This window comes from Seriola aureovittata, chromosome 5 (genome assembly GCF_021018895.1).
Source record: "Seriola aureovittata isolate HTS-2021-v1 ecotype China chromosome 5, ASM2101889v1, whole genome shotgun sequence".
Taxonomy (NCBI): Eukaryota; Metazoa; Chordata; class Actinopteri; order Carangiformes; family Carangidae; genus Seriola; species Seriola aureovittata.
The window spans coordinates 30,494,856-30,516,460 of NC_079368.1; the positions used below are offsets into that span (position 1 = coordinate 30,494,856).

General features: G+C 43.8%; 2 protein-coding genes across 6 annotated transcripts in view; both read right to left on the bottom strand.

Moving 5' to 3' along the window:
• Positions 1-10,893, bottom strand: part of ccdc180 (coiled-coil domain containing 180) — a 25,042-nt gene extending 14,149 nt beyond the window's left edge. For 3 of the 5 annotated variants that reach the window (XM_056375774.1, XM_056375775.1, XM_056375772.1), the window contains exons 1-12: positions 10,626-10,889; positions 9,239-9,336; positions 9,041-9,102; positions 8,749-8,858; positions 7,559-7,687; positions 6,439-6,549; positions 6,006-6,083; positions 5,773-5,936; positions 5,586-5,693; positions 5,400-5,479; positions 4,973-5,061; positions 49-168 (exon numbers count right to left, since the gene is read on the bottom strand). In XM_056375774.1, coding sequence (XP_056231749.1) covers positions 49-168; positions 4,973-5,061; positions 5,400-5,479; positions 5,586-5,693; positions 5,773-5,936; positions 6,006-6,083; positions 6,439-6,549; positions 7,559-7,687; positions 8,749-8,858; positions 9,041-9,102; positions 9,239-9,336; positions 10,626-10,685 — 1,209 coding nt within the window. In that variant the 5' untranslated portion in view covers positions 10,686-10,889. Of the gene's footprint in view, positions 1-48; positions 169-4,972; positions 5,062-5,399; positions 5,480-5,585; positions 5,694-5,772; positions 5,937-6,005; positions 6,084-6,438; positions 6,550-7,558; positions 7,688-8,748; positions 8,859-9,040; positions 9,103-9,238; positions 9,337-10,625 lie in introns of all 5 variants that reach the window. The other 2 variants (XM_056375773.1, XM_056375776.1) reach the window with 2 other exon arrangements.
• Positions 10,894-11,131: 238 nt separating this feature from the next.
• Positions 11,132-21,290, bottom strand: card9 (caspase recruitment domain family, member 9). The gene is made up of 14 exons (XM_056375427.1): positions 21,195-21,290; positions 20,901-21,014; positions 20,726-20,795; positions 17,959-18,096; positions 17,689-17,807; positions 17,373-17,579; positions 17,206-17,289; positions 16,110-16,337; positions 12,751-12,876; positions 12,379-12,567; positions 12,228-12,282; positions 11,990-12,117; positions 11,767-11,825; positions 11,132-11,690 (listed from the first exon to the last, which is right to left on the bottom strand). The coding sequence occupies exons 2-14, from the start codon at positions 21,012-21,014 to the stop codon at positions 11,597-11,599; spliced, it is 1,611 nt and encodes a 536-aa protein (XP_056231402.1). The 5' UTR covers positions 21,195-21,290; the 3' UTR covers positions 11,132-11,596.
• Between the last annotated feature and the right edge of the window lie 315 nt (positions 21,291-21,605).

Below are 21,605 nucleotides of genomic sequence, written 5' to 3' on the forward strand. Positions count from 1 at the left end.
AAGATTAATTACAGCTGTGATCATCTTTAAAGATTGTGAGAGACTGACATCTAACGCAGACAGTCGCTCTTCATCCTGACTCTGACTTCGTCCAATCAGAGCGAGGAGCTGAGAGCTGACAACGTCGTTCACCTCCTCCTCTGACAGCTGCAGAGCTGAGAGCGCCTCCTGCAGGAGGAAACATGACAACAGTCAATCCTCACACCTGAGAGCATGTGTTTCAGAGTCCAGGTGCCAGAGAACCCCAAGACAAGCTGACCCAGCATCATCACTGTACAGGTGTAAACCACCTGATCATGAAGCGTCAGACAGAAGAGCATCACCTGTGACTGCGGACAGAGACTGAGTGAGCGTGATCTCCCCTGGTGACGTTCGTTGGTTTGAGCTGGTAAACGTGGAAATGACCTCAGCTTTAAGGACCCGTCACTCAAGACAAATATTGTCCTTTTGACTCCACTACATTTCTATGAATGGATTTTATTTTATTTTGAAAATGTTATAGACCATAAACCAATCACAGCAACTCTTCCACTGTCAGCCATGTTTGAACCTGTCAGTGTCCTAACGATGGAGACGTTAGATAAAGATTCATTTAGTTTGAATGTTTGATGAGTTCAACACGACCAGACTTTAGTCAGTCAGTCATCAGTCAGTCATCAGTCAGTCATCAGTCAGTCAGTCATCAGTCAGTCAGTCATCAGTCAGTCAGTCAGTCATCAGTCAGTCAGTCATCAGTCAGTCAGTCATCAGTCAGTCATCAGTCAGTCAGTCAGTCATCAGTCAGTCATCAGTCAGTCAGTCAGTCAGTCAGTCAGTCATCAGTCAGTCGTCAGTCAGTAGTCGGTCAGTCATCAGTCAGTCAGTCAGTCATCAGTCAGTCAGTCATCAGTCAGTCAGTCAGTCAGTCATCAGTCAGTCAGTCAGTCAGTCATCAGTCAGTCATCAGTCAGTCAGTCAGTCATCAGTCAGTCAGTCATCAGTCAGTCAGTCAGTCAGTCAGTCAGTCATCAGTCAGTCAGTCATCAGTCAGTCAGTCATCAGTCAGTCATCAGTCAGTCATCAGTCAGTCAGTCAGTCAGTCAGTCATCAGTCAGTCATCAGTCAGTCATCAGTCAGTCAGTCAGTCAGTCAGTCATCAGTCAGTCATCAGTCAGTCAGTCATCAGTCAGTCATCAGTCAGTCAGTCAGTCATCAGTCAGTCAGTCATCAGTCAGTCAGTCATCAGTCAGTCAGTCAGTCAGTCATCAGTCAGTCAGTCATCAGTCAGTCATCAGTCAGTCAGTCAGTCATCAGTCATCAGTCAGTCAGTCATCAGTCAGTCATCAGTCAGTCAGTCAGTCATCAGTCAGTCAGTCATCAGTCAGTCAGTCAGTCAGTCAGTCAGTCATCAGTCAGTCAGTCATCAGTCAGTCAGTCATCAGTCAGTCATCAGTCAGTCATCAGTCAGTCAGTCAGTCAGTCAGTCATCAGTCAGTCATCAGTCAGTCATCAGTCAGTCAGTCAGTCAGTCAGTCATCAGTCAGTCATCAGTCAGTCAGTCATCAGTCAGTCATCAGTCAGTCAGTCAGTCATCAGTCAGTCAGTCATCAGTCAGTCAGTCATCAGTCAGTCAGTCAGTCAGTCATCAGTCAGTCAGTCATCAGTCAGTCATCAGTCAGTCAGTCAGTCATCAGTCATCAGTCAGTCAGTCATCAGTCAGTCATCAGTCAGTCAGTCAGTCATCAGTCAGTCAGTCAGTCATCAGTCAGTCAGTCATCAGTCAGTCAGTCAGTCATCAGTCAGTCAGTCATCAGTCAGTCAGTCAGTCGTCATCAGTCAGTCAGTAGTCAGTCAGTCAGTCAGTCAGTAGTCAGTCATCAGTCAGTCAGTCAGTCAGTCAGTCATCAGTCATCAGTCAGTCAGTCAGTAGTCAGTCAGTCAGTCATCAGTCAGTCAGTCATCAGTCAGTCATCAGTCAGTCATCAGTCAGTCATCAGTCTGTCAGTCGTCAGTCAGTCAGTAGTCAGTAATCAGTCAGTCAGTCAGTCATCAGTCAGTCAGTCATCAGTCAGTCAGTCATCAGTCAGTCATCAGTCAGTCAGTCAGTCATCAGTCAGTCAGTCATCAGTCAGTAATCAGTCAGTCAGTCAGCCAGTCCGTCTGGCAGTCAGTCAGTCAGTCATCAGTCTGTCAGTCAGTCAGTCAGTCAGTAGTCGGTCAGTCATCAGTCAGTCAGTCAGTCAGTCATCAGTCGTCAGTCAGTCAGTCAGTCAGTCAGTCAGTCAGTCATCAGTCAGTCATTCATCAGTCAGTCAGTCAGTCATCAGTCAGTCAGCCAGTCAATCAGTCAGTCAGTCATCAGTCAGTCATCAGTCAGTCAGTCATCAGTCAGTCAGTCAGTCAGTCATCAGTCAGTCAGTCATCAGTCAGTCATCAGTCAGTCAGTCATCAGTCAGTCAGTCAGTCAGTCATCAGTCAGTCAGTCATCAGTCAGTCATCAGTCAGTCATCAGTCTGTCAGTCGTCAGTCAGTCAGTAGTCAGTAATCAGTCAGTCAGTCAGTCATCAGTCAGTCAGTCATCAGTCAGTCAGTCATCAGTCAGTCAGTCATCAGTCAGTAATCAGTCAGTCAGTCAGCCAGTCCGTCTGTCAGTCAGTCAGTCAGTCATCAGTCTGTCAGTCAGTCAGTCAGTCAGTAGTCGGTCAGTCATCAGTCAGTCAGTCAGCCAGTCCGTCTGTCAGTCAGTCAGTCAGTCATCAGTCTGTCAGTCAGTCAGTCAGTCAGTAGTCGGTCAGTCATCAGTCAGTCAGTCAGTCAGTCATCAGTCGTCAGTCAGTCAGTCAGTCAGTCAGTCAGTCATCAGTCAGTCATTCATCAGTCAGTCAGTCAGTCATCAGTCAGTCAATCAGTCAGTCAGTCAGTCATCAGTCAGTCAGTCATCAGTCAGTCATCAGTCAGTCAGTCATCAGTCAGTCAGTCATCAGTCGTCAGTCAGTCAGTCAGTCATCATTCATCAGTCAGTCAGTCAGTCAGTCAGTCATCAGTCAGTCAGTCATCAGTCAGTCATCAGTCAGTCAGTCAGTCATCAGTCAGTCAGTCAGTCAGTCAGTCAGTCATCAGTCAGTCAGTCATCAGTCAGTCGTCAGTCAGTAGTCAGTCATCAGTCATTCATCAGTCAGTCAGTCAGTCATCAGTCAGTCATCAGTCAGTCAGTCAGTCATCAGTCAGTCAGTCATCAGTCAGTCAGTCAGTCATCAGTCAGTCAGTCAGTCATCAGTCAGTCAGTCATCAGTCAGTCAGTAGTCAGTCATCAGTCAGTCAGTCAGTCGTCAGTCAGTCAGTCATCAGTCAGTCAGTCATCAGTCTTCAGTCACTCAGTCATCAGTCAGTCAGTCATCAGTCAGTCAGTCATCAGTCAGTCGTCAGTCAGTAGTCAGTCATCAGTCAGTCAGTCATCAGTCGTCAGTCAGTCAGTCATCAGTCGTCAGTCAGTAGTCAGTCATTCATCAGTCAGTCAGTCATCAGTCAGTCAGTCATCAGTCGTCAGTCAGTCATCAGTCATCAGTCAGTCAGTCATCAGTCAGTCGTCAGTCAGTCAGTCATCAGTCAGTCATTCATCAGTCAGTCAGTCAGTCATCAGTCAGTCAGTCATCAGTCAGTCGTCAGTCAGTAGTCAGTCATCAGTCAGTCATCAGTCAGTCATCAGTCATCAGTCAGTCATCAGTCGTCAGTCAGTCATCAGTCAGTCAGTCATCAGTCAGTCAGTCATCAGTCAGTCGTCAGTCAGTAGTCAGTCATCAGTCAGTCAGTCAGTCAGTCATCAGTCAGTCATCAGTCAGTCAGTCAGTCATCAGTCAGTCAGTCATCAGTCAGTCAGTCATCAGTCGTCAGTCAGTCAGTCAGTCATCATTCATCAGTCAGTCAGTCAGTCAGTCAGTCATCAGTCAGTCAGTCAGTCATCAGTCAGTCATCAGTCAGTCAGTCAGTCAGTCATCAGTCAGTCAGTCAGTCATCAGTCAGTCAGTCAGTCAGTCATCAGTCAGTCAGTCATCAGTCAGTCATCAGTCAGTGAGTCATCAGTCATTCATCAGTCAGTCAGTCAGTCATCAGTCAGTCGTCAGTCAGTCATCAGTCAGTCATCAGTCAGTCAGCAGTCAGTCATCAGTCGTCAGTCAGTCATCAGTCAGTCATCAGTCAGTCAGCAGTCAGTCATCAGTCAGTCATCAGTCAGTCAGCAGTCAGTCAGTCAGTAGTCAGTCATCAGTCAGTCATCAGTCAGTCAGCAGTCAGTCATCAGTCAGTCAGTCATCAGTCAGTCGTCAGTCAGTAGTCAGTCATCAGTCAGTCATCAGTCAGTCATCAGTCAGTGAGTCATCAGTCATTCATCAGTCAGTCAGTCAGTCATCAGTCAGTCGTCAGTCAGTCATCAGTCAGTCATCAGTCAGTCAGCAGTCAGTCATCAGTCGTCAGTCAGTCATCAGTCAGTCATCAGTCAGTCAGCAGTCAGTCATCAGTCAGTCAGCAGTCAGTCAGTCAGTAGTCAGTCATCAGTCAGTCAGCAGTCAGTCATCAGTCAGTCAGCAGTCAGTCAGTCAGTGAGTCATCAGTCAGTCAGCAGTCAGTCATCAGTCAGTCAGTCAGTCATCAGTCAGTCAATACAACATAAATGTACTGTGAATACTTCAGTACTTCAGTAGAGATGTGACTGAACGACTGTCACTTGTATTGGAGGATCTGTGATGGAGCTGAACTCCTTCACCTGTGTGCTGGTCAACCTGTTTTCAGGTGTGACGCCTGTTTACCCTCCTGTCTGAACGTCTTCCAGTCTCAGTTTAAAAGACAAACGTGGTTCAAATGCAGTTTGTAAATGCTGTATTTTAACACCATGTATTAACACGCTTTATATCATAATATATGTCTATATGGACATGCTGCTCATCCAGTGACAGACACTGTCGTAACCATGGTGACAGTGAGTTCAGTCTGTACTCACCTGACAACGTCGTACCTCAGCCAGTCGATCCTGCCATGTCTGTTCATAACAACAACGGAGCTGATGGAGGAGGTCAGCATGAAGACTGTCTAAACATGCACACACACACACACACACACACACACACACACACACACACACACACACACACACACACACACACACACACACACACACAGAGTGAGACTGCAGACACATTTCATGTGTCTTGTGTTGATGGAGATAAACAGCAGGTGGAGCTGAGTCTCCAGTCGCTGCCATTAAACCACTGAAGAAGAGGAGGTCATTAAAGATCCAGTCAAAGGTCAGACGATGATGGAGAACATGATTTGGTGAACGTCAGTTCCTGCTGCTTTTTCTTAACGAGCAGATTCAAACACATAAAACAGGTGGACAGTCACTCTAACAGAAAAGTGAGGACAGGTACCGATCTTTTGATTGACAGCTGTCAGCTGGTTGAACCAATCCCAGACCAGAGCAGTGGAGCAGGTGGGCGGGACAAGGGAGCTGAAACACAGAGACAGGATGTGATTGGATGAGCAGCACTCGATGGCAGGGGACTTATTGGATCCTGATCAATCACAGAGGTCAATCAGACGACAGAGTCTCTTACCAGATCCTGTAGATGAGGGCACGACGCTGTTCTGTCAGATCTTGCTGAGTTTGTTTCATCTGCTGAACTGAGGTCAGCTGCTGATCCTTACCACTGCTGCAGAGACTCCTGCAACATAGACACAGCTGATCCTGATCCAGTTTATACAGATACAGCTGATCCTGATCTGACCTGGTCCTCTACTCACCTGAAGCGGTCTATGACCTCGGTGACTCTGCTCCTCCTCCAGCGGCTTAGACAGTCCTCCCAGCGCAGACGGAGAAGTGACTCCTGCTGCAGGTTGTCCTCCTGGAGGAGCAGCAGCAGACGGGCGGCGCTGCGACGATTCACCAGCAGAGACTGATTCAACACCTGACGCACAGACAAAGGAGAATGTAACTCTGTGTATGAGAGGTCAGAGGTCAAAGGTCAAAGCGTTACCGTGGCCTCAGTGTGGATCAGTGTGTAGACGTCAGGTGGAAGCAGCAGGTGGCAGTACTTCCTGAGCACAGCTCTGATCTACACACACACACAGAAGAGGTTCAGTCAGGCTTTATGCATATCCTGGTTCAGTTTCCATTCACACCACACAGGTCATCAGACAGGTGTGTCCAGAGAGACACGCCCACCACACACCTCTGGGTCTGTTTTTTTTCACCTTCAAAAAAGGATCTCTGGATGTTTTAACTCAGACTGATGAAGTTTCACATGTTCATATGAGGACCTGACAGCTGTTTGAAGACTGCCTTAAAAAACTGTGAACCTGTCCTTAAACAATGTTCCTCTGTCAAACTTGAGCAGCAGCTAACGTCTGCTCTGCACTGACACCAGGAGACTCAGACGGTTGTAAGTACAGGACTAAACTCAGTCTGACCTCATTTGTTCGTTGAGTCTCAGATTCAGTCAGTTTGTGCTTCAGCTCCATGATTCTCTTCTTCTTCAGCTTCACCTCCTCCTCCACCTGCTCCCAGAGACCACACACCTCCTACACACACACACACACAAATTATAAAATGATGTGGGTGAGTGTGTGTGTGTGTGTGACTGTAAAATGTACAGGACATGACCTGGGGTTCCTGACTCCATTACCAGATCAGATCAAGTGGTTCAGGTCTATCAGGTGCTTTAAAGTTTTTGCAGGGTTTTTCCTGCAGAGAGAATTGGGAGGCGGCCGCCTCCGTCAAAGTTCATGCCGCCTCCGCCTCCTGACAATATTCTAGTGCTTGTTTTCTTGGTACTCGGTGGATTTGACGTTTGTAACTGCAATTGCGGCTGTATGCCGCTACGGCAATGTAGTGGCGCTGAATAGGGTTGCCACCCGTCCTGTATTTGAAGATAAAATTATCCTAGTACTTGTTTTCTCTGTACTCTGAGGACATAACATGAACGGAAATTGCTTCCAGTATTGATTCAAATCCACAAAGTGCTGTGAATAAGGTAATGTCAAGTAAAACCAAACCAGTTGCCACATTTTTTCACATGAAAGGTGGCAACACTGCAGATGAATATTATCTGTACATTCAAGCACACCCAGCTTCTTGAAAAGTTTCCCTAAATTAACGGTACATCCCATCCTGTATGTTTTTCTTTGCAGAAATGTCTCAGATCACAGATGATTTTAAAAAGAGAGTTTGTGAGGAGGAGAATCACCAGGACAGGTGAAACACAGCAGAGTGCAGACATCATTAGCTCTAATATGGGAAATAAAGTTAATTCATGTTACTGACAAGATACGCTTAATGAGTCAGGACTGACAGTGGGACTAGAGTTCAGCCACAGGTGGAGAGGATCAGAGCGTGAGAGGAGTCAAGGCGAAAGCACCAAGTCTTTAGGAGTGTATTAACTAGTGTATTACAGCCGAGGTTTATTTATTTATTTTATTGTCCCCAGCTGTGCAGCTTAGTCCCACCACCGCCTAACGTTCAGCCAGGAAAAACCCTGGTTTTAATGAGCTGTGTGTGACAGACGGACACGATCCAGGTGTTCATGTGTACCTGCAGACTGACATGATCCAGGTGTTCCAGCTGCTCCATTCTGTCCTTCAGTGAGTCCAGTCTGAGGTCCACCTCCTGCAGAGAGGACAGCAACTCCTGACTGACGGCCCTCACCTGAGTCTCACACACCTGACAGAACATGTCAATGAGATCAAGTCAGAAGGTGCTATGCCGACATGTATACTACCTCAGGTGTATATTATCAGTGTGTATACTACCTCAGGTGTATAGTATCAGTGTGTATACTACCTCAGGTGTATATTATCAGTGTGTATACTACCTCAGGTGTATATTATCAGTGTGTATACTACCTCAGGTGTATAGTATCAGTGTGTATACTACCTCAGGTGTATAGTATCAGTGTGTATACTACCTCAGGTGTATATTATCAGTGTGTATACTACCTCAGGTGTATATTATCAGTGTGTATACTACCTCAGGTGTATAGTATCAGTGTGTATACTACCTCAGGTGTATATTATCAGTGTGTATACTACCTCAGGTGTATAGTATCAGTGTGTATACTACCTCAGGTGTATAGTATCAGTGTGTATACTACCTCAGGTGTATATTATCAGTGTGTATACTACCTCAGGTGTATAGTATCAGTGTGTTTACTACCTCAGGTGTATATTATCAGTGTGTATACTACCTCAGGTGTATAGTATCAGTGTGTTTACTACCTCAGGTGTATAGTATCAGTGTGTATACTACCTCAGGTGTATAGTATCAGTGTGTATACTACCTCAGGTGTATAGTATCAGTTTGTATACTACCTCAGGTGTATATTATCAGTGTGTATACTACCTCAGGTGTATAGTATCAGTGTGTATACTACCTCAGGTGTATAGTATCAGTGTGTATACTACCTCAGGTGTATAGTATCAGTGTGTATACTACCTCAGGTGTATATTATCAGTGTGTATACTACCTCAGGTGTATAGTATCAGTTTGTATACTACCTCAGGTGTATAGTATCAGTGTGTATACTACCTCAGGTGTATATTATCAGTGTGTATACTACCTCAGGTGTATAGTATCAGTGTGTATACTACCTCAGGTGTATAGTATCAGTTTGTATACTACCTCAGGTGTATAGTATCAGTTTGTATACTACCTCAGGTGTATAGTATCAGTGTGTATAGTAATACATCTCAGGTGTATTATATCAATGCATATGTGTATTCTACCTGAGTGAGTTCTGTTAGTTCAGTATCCAGCTGTTTCAGAGCCTCTGTATGTTTTTTAAGTTTTTTCTCTGTTAGACGTTCGATGATGTCAGAGCTCGGATGATCGACCACTGAAAGAGAGAGAGAGAGAACGACAGCTGGAGGTGCAGCTGTGATTGGTTGTGAACGTGGAACATTAAACTAATCAGACTTCCTTTCCTCGGTTTTGAGTTCCCTTAAACTTTTCTCATTTCAAAGGAGTCAGTTTTTTCTGCTCAGCTCTCAGTAAAAGCACCAAGAGATTGATACGAACCCACAGTATCAGGAAGTCTGCTGACATCATCAAAGTCATCATCATCCACCCGCTGCCCCCTGCTGGACGACAAACACAACAACCAGAGAGAGAGACAGGCAGACAGTTAGAGACAGAGAGAGACTGTATATCTATATATATATATACATATATATAGTCTCTAACTGTCTGCCTGTCTGTCTCTCTCTGCCTGTCTACCTGCTGGTGGTGCTGCAGTGTGTGTTGCTGTCCTCCGCAGACAAACAGTCTGTCCTCGTGTCTTTGCGTCCAGCCAGCAGAGACCTGGACAGCTGAACCTACAAACACACAGGAACAAGTTAAAACCAGTTGAATACAAGAACCACAGCAGGAGACTCAGTGTCAGGACACACTCTGTCCACACATCACTCACTGCCTGCTGTGTTTTAATATGTCTTTCCCTGGTCTCCAGTCAGTTGGACGACTGTGAGACTGTAAACCTGTCATCAGCTCCGTCTACTCCTCTGTGGTAACTTCACTCAGACGGTCTGATCTGAGCTGCACTCTGACTGTCTTCAGGTCTCCACATGAAACCACCTGAACCTCAGCTGAGCAGGACCAGGACCAGTTAACTGAACTTACTACTTTACTAAACCTGGTTTTTACTGAAGTTAACCTGGTGTAACTGGTAAAAAACAGCCGTCAAGTCTCTGTTGAGGTTACCCACCAAAGTAAACAGCAGCTCCAGTAGAACAGAATCACTGTCATTAACTCTCTCAGTCATGTAACTGACCGTTAACAGGTAAGTGTTAACCAGTTTACTGACAGTTACCAGTTAAGTGAGTGTTGTTGTTACTAGCTAGTGTCAGTGACAGACTCTGCTGGTGTGAAGGAGTTAAACTGTGACCGTTTGACATCGGTGTTCAGTTGTAGTTTCACTCGTCATGACGCTGAGATCATCTGGGGATCCAGCAGGAAGAAAGTTAAAGACCCGGTCTGTCCAGTTCTGATCCAGTTGTGGACCTGAAGGTGTGTTAGACTTAAAAAGATCTGACAGAGCTGTGAAACCTTAATCTGCGAAAACAGAAACCGCACCTACACCTGTCAAACAGACTCCTGTTTAAAACAAAGAGTTATTGTTATTTACATCAGAGCAGGAGGAACCACGAGATCTAGACCAGTTCGATCTTGACTAGATTAGTACATTTTTAATGTGATAAAATCATTTCCAGTATAATAGGACAGTCATGTGTCTATAAATGCACTGCAGACCTCAACACTTCCCCTTCCTCACTCCAAAACTAAAACAGATAAGTTTCCAATCAGACAAAAGATTAACTGTCCCAGACCCAGCTCGTTTCTAATCAGCACGCATTGTTTTTATACAGTCTATGGTTTCAGTTGGAACGAGTCAGATTCTGACTCAGAAGGTCGAAGAACTTTGATCTCAGGATCCAAAATGGCCGCCCTGCCGCCAACTATACTACGTTTTTTTTTTGATTGGTCAACCGCAGCCCTAGTCTGACCCGGTCCTGGTCCTGGTCCTGGTCCTGGTCCTGGTCCTGGTCTTTAACGGACTTGTCACCGGACGCTTCATGTTACCGTCACACCGTGAACTTTGACCCACCTGAGCGTCAAACAGCTGCCGGTACACCTTCCCGCTCGGTACCGCTCTGCTCTCACACATGATGACGGTAATTAGCCGGATTGTCGAGTCCCCGGTCTGGATCAGAGCTCAGGGTGAGGGGGGGGTCTGCTGAGCGGCCTCGGGTCTCTGTGTCTGTCGATATAAAACCCGCTAAACTCTCCGTTAAACTGTTGGTACCTGCTTCTTCCTGCAGCCGGATTTAACGTTTGTCCGTCACCATGACAACGAAGACTATGAGACGTTCAGGGTCCGCGGAGAAAATCTTTTTTAAGCCGTCACGATGTCTTGAGATAAATGTGAGGTTTATTAAATCTCAGTTTATTAAAAGGAAGAGAAAACAAATCAAACTTACGTGTTTGAGATTCTTTCTTCTTCACATCAGTAACTAAGTACATTTACTTTGAAGTGCTTTTACTTTACTTCACTATTTGTTAAACTTGTCCTGCGCTACACATCTGACAGACACAAAACACACGAAGAGTTAATGAGATGTGATGTTTTATTTTAGATTAAACTGCTCAGCAGTTAATACAAGTGCAGTTCAGTTGATCGACAGAAAATTAATTTAAACTATCCTGATAAAAATTAAAATCATTTTCATGTAAAATACTATTTCCTGGTTTCCTCAAATATTAAAATTTGCTTCTTGTCTTTTTAATTATACAGATTTATGGTTCATTCAGTTATATCCTGTATAAAATGATTAAAATGATATTAATAATATAATAATAATATTTCACTTTTACTTTTAACACTTTTATGTTTTCCTGCTTACACACGTTTAAATAAGAGTATTTTTACTCTTTTCCTGCAGAACGTTTCACAAACACTGATGAACTCATCAGGTGATCAATAAAACCTTGAGACAACAGGTACAGAACCAATAAAAGATCAAATTGTTTATAACCAGTTACTGTGTCTGACGTCTTGTCATGTGATCTCAGATGTGTTCAGTCGGAAGGGGTGATGTCACTGCCACTGCTGTCGTCAAGGTTACTGGCTGCGTACTCCTTACCGATGAACTTTGATCTGAGGGCTCGCTTCCTGTCGTCATGGAAACAGACACACGCTGACACCTGCTGTCACAGTTTCTATGTAGTTCAAATGAATCTCTGCTCACCTGCGGTAAAAGAAGTTAGGACGAGTCCTGGAGGTGAGACAGTCCTCTGTCTGCTTCTCCTGCAGAGAGACAGACAGATGGAGAGAGAGAGAGAGACAGGTGGAGTGGAAGAGAGACAGGTGGAGAGAGAGACAGTTATCATTTTGATGCTTTGGCAACATGTTTTTCTAAAACCTTCATGACAGAAAAAACAAACGTTGAATTGAGACCGCAGGTTTATTACCCATGATGCAGTTGTGCTGGGTTTCATTTCAGACAGTCCGGCGCCTCCCAGAGGAGAGGTGAACTGCTGCAGAGCAGCCGCCTCCTCGTTCTCCCCCGACGTCCCATTGCGCACCTCATCACTGCTTCCTGTCACATGACACGTTCAACGCAACAGCAGGTCACATCACACATTCGACACGACAGCAGGTCACATGGTACATTCGACACGACATGAGGTCACATGACACGTCTCTGACCTTTCACAGTGTTGTGTCCTGGCTCCTCCTCCTCACTGCTCACGCTCCTCTCCCCCTGGGCAAACAGCCTTCATCATTACATCATCATCTACACAGGAAGATGATTCAAAAGTGACCCTGGTCCCTACACCTACATCATTCTCCTCCTCACCTGGTGGGAGTTGCAGGTGAGTCTGCGGAGACGTGTCCTTAGCTGTAGCTCATCCCCCTGTGACCTCAACAGGAGGAGCTCCAGCCTATCAGATTGCTCGGTGAGCTGTCTGACCTGCTCCCTGTACTGATCCTTCTCCTGCAGGAGCAGCCGCGCCTCCTCCTGCTGCTCCGCCCGTGAAGACAAAGCCTGAAACAACCAGGGGACAGGGTTTAAAGGCATTGACCAGAACGCACCTGGAAGACTTCACAGGTGTGTTGTGGTCAAAAGCAGGAGGAGACAGGGAGTTACCTGTAGTAAACCATGTGACAGGAACAGGAAGTGAATTTTGTTCTGACCTTGTCTCTCTCTCTCCTCTATCCTCCTCCTCACCTTGTCTCTCTCTCTGATCACCTCCTCCAGCTGTCGGAGGGTTTGTTTATTTCGTTGACGGTACATCCTGGCATCTCCCTTCAGCTGAGTGCAACGCAGCTCCAGCTCCTCTTTGTCGTCCAGACTCTGAAAACAAACACACCTGGCGTCACACCTGGTCTGACCTGATCTGGTCAGCTGATCACAGGTCACATGAGGAGACAGACGTGAGACATCTGGACATTATGTCAAAATCGGAGCTGAGTCGTTGGCACAGAGGAGGACCAACCACACAACCTGACCTGAGGTCAAGCACACAGATTCCTGTTTCCTCCATCCATTTTCTACCACTTATCCTCTAGTAGGGTCGCAGGGGGGTGGAGCCTATCCCAGCATCTTTTCGGGCGAGAGGTACACCCTGGACAAGTCGCCAGTCCATCGCAGGGCAAACACATAGAGACAGACAACCATTCACACTCACAGCCACACCTAAGGTCAATTTAGAGAATCCAATTAGCCGGAGTACCCGGAGAGAACGGGGAGAACATGCAAACTCCACACAGAAAGATCGGGACTCGAACCCGGAACCTTCTTGCTGTGAGGCGACAGCGCTTACCACTGCACCACCGTGTTTCCTGTGAGATCTAATTCAACACTTCCTCCACCTTTTTCACAATAAAAGCCTCCAGCTGTTTGGGGAATCCAAATCCCCTCACTTCTCACAGAGGCTTTAATTGTGAAAGTCTTACATTTTATTAAGAAGTGAATATATTTTTCCATTAATCTCTCAGTGAAGAGATGAACTAGTAGATCATTAATAACCCAGATCTAATAAATTTAATAATTAATCTAATACATTTAATTAAACATTTTATAAAAAATTTAATAATAAATCTAATGATATTTTTAAGGTAAACACAAGAAACTTGTGCTACAGAAAATGGACCAGACTCAGTGAATAGCTCCCTAAGCTTCACATGTCCTATGATAACTATTAATTTAACTATACAGACTAATGAGCAGTGATAACTAACATGTCTTTGGGGTCATCAGGTGGGAACCTCCTTTCACCAGTGTTTCGTCTAGTTGGTCCCACGACACCTCCAGGAGGCTAGACAGTGATCACTGGCGTCCCAGAGTCACTCCCCTAATGCCAGCCATCACTGCTCCTCACACCAGCACTATTTTCTTTATCTTGCCTCTGCTACCACAAACAACACCATCATCAACTCTGACAAATCACACTAACAGATTCAGCAAACAAACTCCCCTAAACAGTTGGAGAAAGTGGCGGCCATTTTGAATGAGGGAGGTAGAGTCAAGGAGAGATGCCTTTTTGGGCTAAACTCTCCCCTGCCGGATTAGGCTGTGCTCTACCCCCCCCCCCCCCCCCCACACTCTGTGCACTTGCTCCTAACTCCCTCACCAAAGAGACAACAGACCTTGCTACAAATCCTCTACATCCTACTTCCACTGGACAAATCCTAACTTTCCATCCTCGCTGCTCTGCTTCTGCCCCTAACTCTGCATACCTGAGCTTTTTCCTTTCATATGCTTCTTCAACTAAGGCCTCCCACGGAACAGTCAGCTCTATGAAATATACTTTCATTCTACTCCTAGACCACAAGACTATGTCAGGCCTTAGCTTTGTACTGGCTATTTCCTGGGGAACAACCAGCTTTCCTCCTAAATCTACCTGCATTTCCCAATCACAAGCACCTTCTAAGCTGCCTTGCCTCCTTGTTGTCTTACCAACTTTCTCTCCCTCTTGAACGAACTTGATTGCACCTTTCTTTGTTTTAGGTCCTCCTAAATTTGCCTGCCTCCGTAACTCTTCAATTCCTGCAGCTAAGCTTTTTAAAACCTGGTTATGTCGCCACGTATACCTGCCCTGCGACAGACTAACCTTACAGCCTGACAGAATGTGCTTTAAAGTTGCAGTACCTGAACACAATGAACATAGTGGGTCTCCATTTACCCAGAGTTTTAGGTTCTGGGGAGTTGGCAGTACATCATAAGTTGCCCCTATCAAGAATCTAATACTACTTTCCTCCATGCTCCAGAGTTCTTTCCAGCTAAGCTTTTTCTTGTCTACACCTTCCCAATTCACCCACTGTCCCTGCTTAGCCTGAGCCACTGCCTTAGCACCCCTTAATAATCCCTCCTGTCTACGAACCTGCTCCACAACTAGCTTTCTCTTCTCCTTGGGACCTGCTCTACTCCACACCGGTTTGCCTGGGCCAAGCCCCAAGCCTCCCCGGCCTATTTGGACATTACCCACAATCTCTGTATGCCTAAGCGTTGCTTCTGCCTCCTGCACTGCGATTCTTGGATTCCACTTTCTCCCCTTGATTGGGTTTGGAACCACCTTACTAACTACCGCATCTTTGCTAACCTTGGTACATTTAAACTCCTCCACTATACTAGTTACTGGGAGCTGAAGTATGCCTTTCCCATACAGTGCCACTGTGCTTAAACATCTAGGAACACCTAGCCACTTCCTAATGTAAAAGCTAACTAATTTTTCCATTTTTTCTGCAGTGGATATTGGAATCTCATATACAGACAGTGGCCACATCAGCCTGGGAAATAACCCAAACTGCAGACACCACAGTTTCAACTTTCCTGGCAGCCCTGATTTATCTATTCTATCCAGTCCCTCAGCAACATCCTTCCGAAACTGCACTACCTGTTCTCCATCATTCAAGTCTGCCTTGTACCACCTACCTAGAATCTTTACTGATTTTTCCCTAATTATTGGAATTTCCTCTTCGTCTATTACAAACTTCCTATCACTTAATTTCCCTCTGCTTATTGAGATACTTCTAGACTTACTAGGCTTGATTTTCATACTAGCCCACTTTAAGTTTTTATTAAATCTCTCAAGTACTCTTTTCATACACGGCACCGTTGTAGTTATCAACGTCATGTCATCCATGTAGGCCCTAATTGGTGTAAGGCGCACCCCATCCTGCCGCCTCTCTCCACCTACAACCCACTTAGAAGCTCTAATGATTACCTCCATCGCCATTGTGAATGCCAATGGAGAAATCGTGCACCATGCCATAATGCCTATTCTAACCTCTGCCATCCTGTTGTAAAGCCTGCTGTGCTTAATCATAGCCTAATATCTTGGAAATATGATTTTACTAAATCACCCACTACTCCAGGCACTCTAAAATACTCAAATGCCTCCCAAATAAGACTATGTGGCACTGAACTAAATCTAATAATAAATTAAATAATATATCTACTACATCTAATAATAAAGCTAATTATAAATAAAGTCACAGTGTGTTTAAACATCCTGAACTTTATCCAGGAATCTTATTGTGAAATCTGAGTCCTGTTGAATCACTGGTGTTTGATTCTGTCCTCACCCTGGCTCTCTGCTCCTCTGCTCTGTGCAGCTCTCTCCTCAGTCTGAACACTGTCGCGAGGAGGTTCATCTGAGTAGGAGCTGGACTCTCATCCTTCTTGTCCTCCTTCTTCTCCTCTTTCTTCTCCTCCTCCTTCTCCTCTTTCTTCTCCTCCCCTTTCTCCTCTTTCAGCTCCTCCAGTCTGTTGGGGTGGAAGAAGGGGTCTGTGGGCAGAGCCAGACTCCTGCTCTGAAAACACATGTATCGTGTTGGACTCTCTGTGATGCTGAAGTCACGCGTTACAGTGTTTACAGGTGTCCATATACTTTTGGCCATGTACAGTATACAGGACAGGACAGTATAAAGTTCATTCAGTTGTAGCAGTTAAAGTGTTCAGTAAAAGTCGTCAGTTTAATCATGAAGGTAGTTGAAGTGTCAGTTTGTATTAGAGCAGCTGAAGTGTCAGTTTGTGTGAAAACAGTTAATGTGTCAGTTTGTATGAAAACAGTTAATGTGTCAGTTTGTGTGAAAACAGTTGAAGTGTCAGTTTGTATGAAAGCAGTTGAAGTGTCAGTTTGTATGAAAGCAGTTGAAGTGTCAGTTTGTATGAAAACAGTTAATGTGTCAGTTTGTGTGAAAACAGTTAATGTGTCAGTTTGTATGAAAACAGTTGAAGTGTCAGTTTGTATGAAAACAGTTAATGTGTCAGTTTGTATGAAAGCAGTTGAAGTGTCAGTTTGTATGAAAACAGTTGAAGTGTCAGTTTGTATGAAAACAGTTAATGTGTCAGTTTGTATGAAAACAGTTAATGTGTCAGTTTGTATGAAAACAGTTAATGTGTCAGTTTGTATGAAAACAGTTAATGTGTCAGTTTGTATGAAAACAGTTAATGTGTCAGTTTGTATGAAAGCAGTTGAAGTGTCAGTTTCTATGAAAACAGTTAATGTGTCAGTTTGTATGAAAGCAGTTGAAGTGTCAGTTTGTATGAAAACAGTTAATGTGTCAGTTTGTATGAAAGCAGTTGAAGTGTCAGTTTGTATGAAAACAGTTAATGTGTCAGTTTGTATGAAAACAGTTAATGTGTCAGTTTGTATGAAAGCAGTTGAAGTGTCTCTACCTCCTGCAATGGTCTGAGTGTCCGTCGTCTCAGCAGTCGTGTCTGACCTTCAGCTCGCAGCACTGTGTTTTTCAGACGTTCCACCTGCACACACACACACAGAGGTCAGAGGTCAGAGGTCACATCAGCTCTCTGTAGGGGTCATCAGGGGTCAGAGGTCAGCTGACCTCTATCTGCAGGTCTCTGTTGGCCAGCAGAGCATTGCTCTTATCCTGGTTCAGGGTGTTGATGTCGGCCATCAGATTGTAGTTGTGATCTCGGAGCTGCTTCACCTCCTCGCTCAGCCGCTCCCGTTCCTCCCGAACCTTCTGTACGCGCTCAGTCATCTTCCTCAGCTCATGGTCCCTCAGCTGCTGCTGCTGAGACCACGCCTCCTGGAGACCAGGACAAACACACAAATACACAACACACCAAAACATGATGATTTAACTGTGTGAGCTCCATTTCTAACTTTTCCTTTAGTAACCTGGTTGCTATGCCAACCTGTTCCTTGGCGACAGAGCAGGCTTGTTGGCGGCGTCTCCTCTCGTCCTGCAATGCCCTCTGCAAGCGACTGAGCTCCGACATCAGGAACTGAGTCAGACCAGATTCTCCTGCTGTGTCTGAACAGAGAGACAGTCAATCAGACAGACAGTCAATCAGACAGACGGGTAGACATGCAGACAGACAGAGGGACAGACAGACAGGTAGACATGCAGACAGACAGACAGACAGACATTAGACAGGCAGACGGACAGGCAGACAGGAACAGACCGATGAGGATGCTAAAGGTCTTGTTGGGCTCTTTCCCAGTGATGCGGCTGTACAGTTGAGGATAGTCCAGCTCCAGACTCTCCAGGAAGGCTGTGTAACCTTTGGCCCCTGTCCTCTGCAGGATGTCCAGCAGGGCTCCTTTAAAGGTCAAAGGTCACAGCAAAGGTCAGGGGTCAGACAGTTACAAGATTCAACCTCAAAGACTTGGACATGACCTCACTGAAACACTTGGGGCACTTGTGACTCAGTGACATTTATAATATATGGGTAACTGATAACGTCCTCAGAGACCTGGATGTGGTCTCAGGACTAAACTGGAGGACCAAATTAACTTGCGGAAGAGGACACTGAGGAAAAGACAAGGAGACCTTCATTACATCCAATCTCTGAATCCTGGTTCCAGTACTGTGACTCCCTGGATCATGATTCTGGTTTTAGATTCTGGTTCAGATACTGGTTTAAGATTCTGGTTAAAATTCTAGTTTAGATTCTGTTTTTGGATTCTTGTTTAGATTCCTGTTTAGACTCTGCTTTTAAATTTTGGTTAAGGTACTTGTTTAGATTCTGGTTTAGATTCTGGTTGAAGAGTTTTGTTTAGATTCCTGTTTATCCTCTGGTTTTAGATTCTAGTTTAGATTCTGGTTAAGATTTTGGTTTTAGATTCTTGTTATATTCCTGTTTAAATTCTGGTTAGGTACTTGTATAGATTCTGGTTAAGATTCTGGTTTAAGATTCTGGTTAAGATTATGAATCAAGATTCTGGTTTTAGATTCTGGTTTAGGTATTGGTTTAGATTCTGGTTAGATTCTTGTTTAGATTCTAGTTAAGATTGTGGTTTAAGATTGTGGTTTAGATTCTGATTTAGATTCTTGTTTAGATTTTGGCTTGAGAATCTGGTTTTTAGATTCTGGTTTAGATTCTGATTTCAGATTCTTGTTTTGGATTCTGATTTATATTCTGATTTAGATTCTGGTTTAGATTCTGGTTAGATTCTTGTTTAGATTCTAGTTAAGATTCTGGTTTAAGATTCTGGTTTAGATTCTTGTTTAGATTCTGGTTTTAGATTCTGGTTTAGATTCTGGTTTAGATTCTTGTTTAGATTCTGGTTTAGGTACTGGTTTATATTCTGGTTAAGATTGTGGTTAAGATTCTGATTCAAGATTCTGGTTTTAGATTCTGGTTTTAGATTCTGATTTAAGATTCTGGTTTTAGATTCTGGTTTAGATTCTGGTTTTAGATTTTTGTTTAGATTCTAGTTTAAGATTCAGGTTTAGATTCTGGTTAAGTTACTGGTTTATCTTCTGGTTTAGATACTGGTTTATCTTCTGGTTTAGATTTTAGCTTGAGAATCTGGATTGAGATTCTGGTTTAGATTCTAGTTAAGATTCTGGTTAAGATTCTGGTTTAGATTTTGGTTTAAATTCTGGTTTTAGATTCTGATTTAGATTCTGGTTTTAGATTCTGATTTAGATTCTTGTTTAGATTCTGGTTTAGATTGTGATTTAGATTCTGGTTTTAGATTCTGGTTTAGATTCTTGTTTAGATTCTGGTTTAGATTGTGATTTAGATTCTGGTTTTAGATTCTGGTTTAGGTACTGGTTTATATTCTGGTTAAGATTGTGGTTAAGATTCTGATTCAAGATTCTGGTTTTAGATTCTGGTTTTAGATTCTGATTTAAGATTCTGGTTTTAGATTCTGGTTTAGATTCTGGTTTTAGATTTTTGTTTAGATTCTAGTTTAAGATTCAGGTTTAGATTCTGGTTAAGTTACTGGTTTATCTTCTGGTTTAGATACTGGTTTATCTTCTGGTTTAGATTTTAGCTTGAGAATCTGGATTGAGATTCTGGTTTAGATTCTAGTTAAGATTCTGGTTAAGATTCTGGTTTTAGATTTTGGTTTAAATTCTGGTTTTAGATTCTGATTTAGATTCTGGTTTTAGATTCTGATTTAGATTCTTGTTTAGATTCTGGTTTAGATTGTGATTTAGATTCTGGTTTTAGATTCTGGTTTAGATTCTTGTTTAGATTCTGGTTTAGATTGTGATTTAGATTCTGGTTTTAGATTCTGGTTTAGATTCTTGTTTAGATTCTTGTTTAGATTCTGGTTTAGATTGTGATTTAGATTCTGGTTTTAGATTCTGGTTTAGATTCTTGTTTAGATTCTGGTTTAGATTGTGATTTCAGATTCTTGTTTTGGATTCTGATTTAGATTCTGATTTAGATTCTGGTTTTAGATTCTGATTTAAGATTCTGGTTTTAGATTCTGGTTTAGATTCTTGTTTAGATTTTGGCTTGAGAATCTGGTTTAGATTCTGGTTTAGAATCTGGTTTTAGATTCTTGTTTAGATTCTGGTTTTAGATTTAGATTTAAGATTCTGGTTTTAGATTCTGGTTTAGATTCTTGTTTAGATTCTGGTTTAGAACCTGGTTTTAGATTCTTGTTTAGATTCTGGTTTTAGATTTTGATTTAAGATTCTGGTTTAGGTTCTGGTTAAGATTCTGGTTTCAGATTCTGGTTTAGATTTTGGCTTGAGAATCTGGTTTAGATTCTGGTTTAGAACCTGGTTTTAGATTGTTGTTTAGATTCTGGTTTTAGATTTTGATTTAAGATTCTGGTTTAGGTTCTGGTTTCGTTGTAAGGATGACAGCAGCATGTTTAAGCGTGTTGGTCTGACTGGAACCAACCCTGGACTCTTGTTCAGGTTCTCCTCAGGGAGGTGCTGTGAGGAGCTCATGTCTGAGTTTCATAAAAAATTCTGTTTCTCACCAACTTTTCTCCTCCTGATTACGAGGGTGGGGTCATGGAAGAGCTGCTCCTCATCCTCAGCGCTGATCACCTGACAGCATCCAGCACAAAACAACCAATCAGAGAGGAGAAGGAGGAGGAGCAGCAGTAGCAAGAGGAGGAGGTGCAGCAGCAGGAGGTGCAGCAGGAGGAATACCTGACACTGGCGGAGATAGGGAGTGATTCTCGAAGGTTCGATGGTTTTAATGAGCAACATCCTGAAATCATCGAGCTGCAGCCAACAGAGGTCGTCCTCACTGACTCCGTCCATCTACAGTACCAATACTACAGTACTCAAGTACACACAGTAATACAGTATACACAATACACAGTACTACAGTAGACACAGTACTACAGTACACACAGTACACACAATACACAGTACTACAGTAGACACAGTACTACAGCAGACACACTACTACAGTACACACTGAACACTCAAAATACACACCTGTCCTGTAACCTGCTACTGTCTGATACACCTGTGTCTCTCCCTCTCTCTCTGTCTCTGTCTCTCTGTCCGTCTCTGTCGCTACTTCTGTGTTTTTTGAGGAGGAAGGCATTTCTCCCACTTCCTGTTTTAAGTTCAGGCTCTGCCCCCTCTGACTGGCACTGACAACTCATCAGATTCACAGGTACACCTGTACTTATATTTTACCTGAGTACTTCCTTACACTTGTACTGCAGGTCAGAGGAAGGTTTTAGAGTCAGATCATTCAAATTAAATATCAATAAACACATTAGAAGAATTGCAATGCATCAATGACCAATAATCATCATACAATAATATCATGTCATTCTGTATAATTTATACTTTTACCACTGGTACTTTTGTACTAGTTTGTACTTGAACTAACTTTGG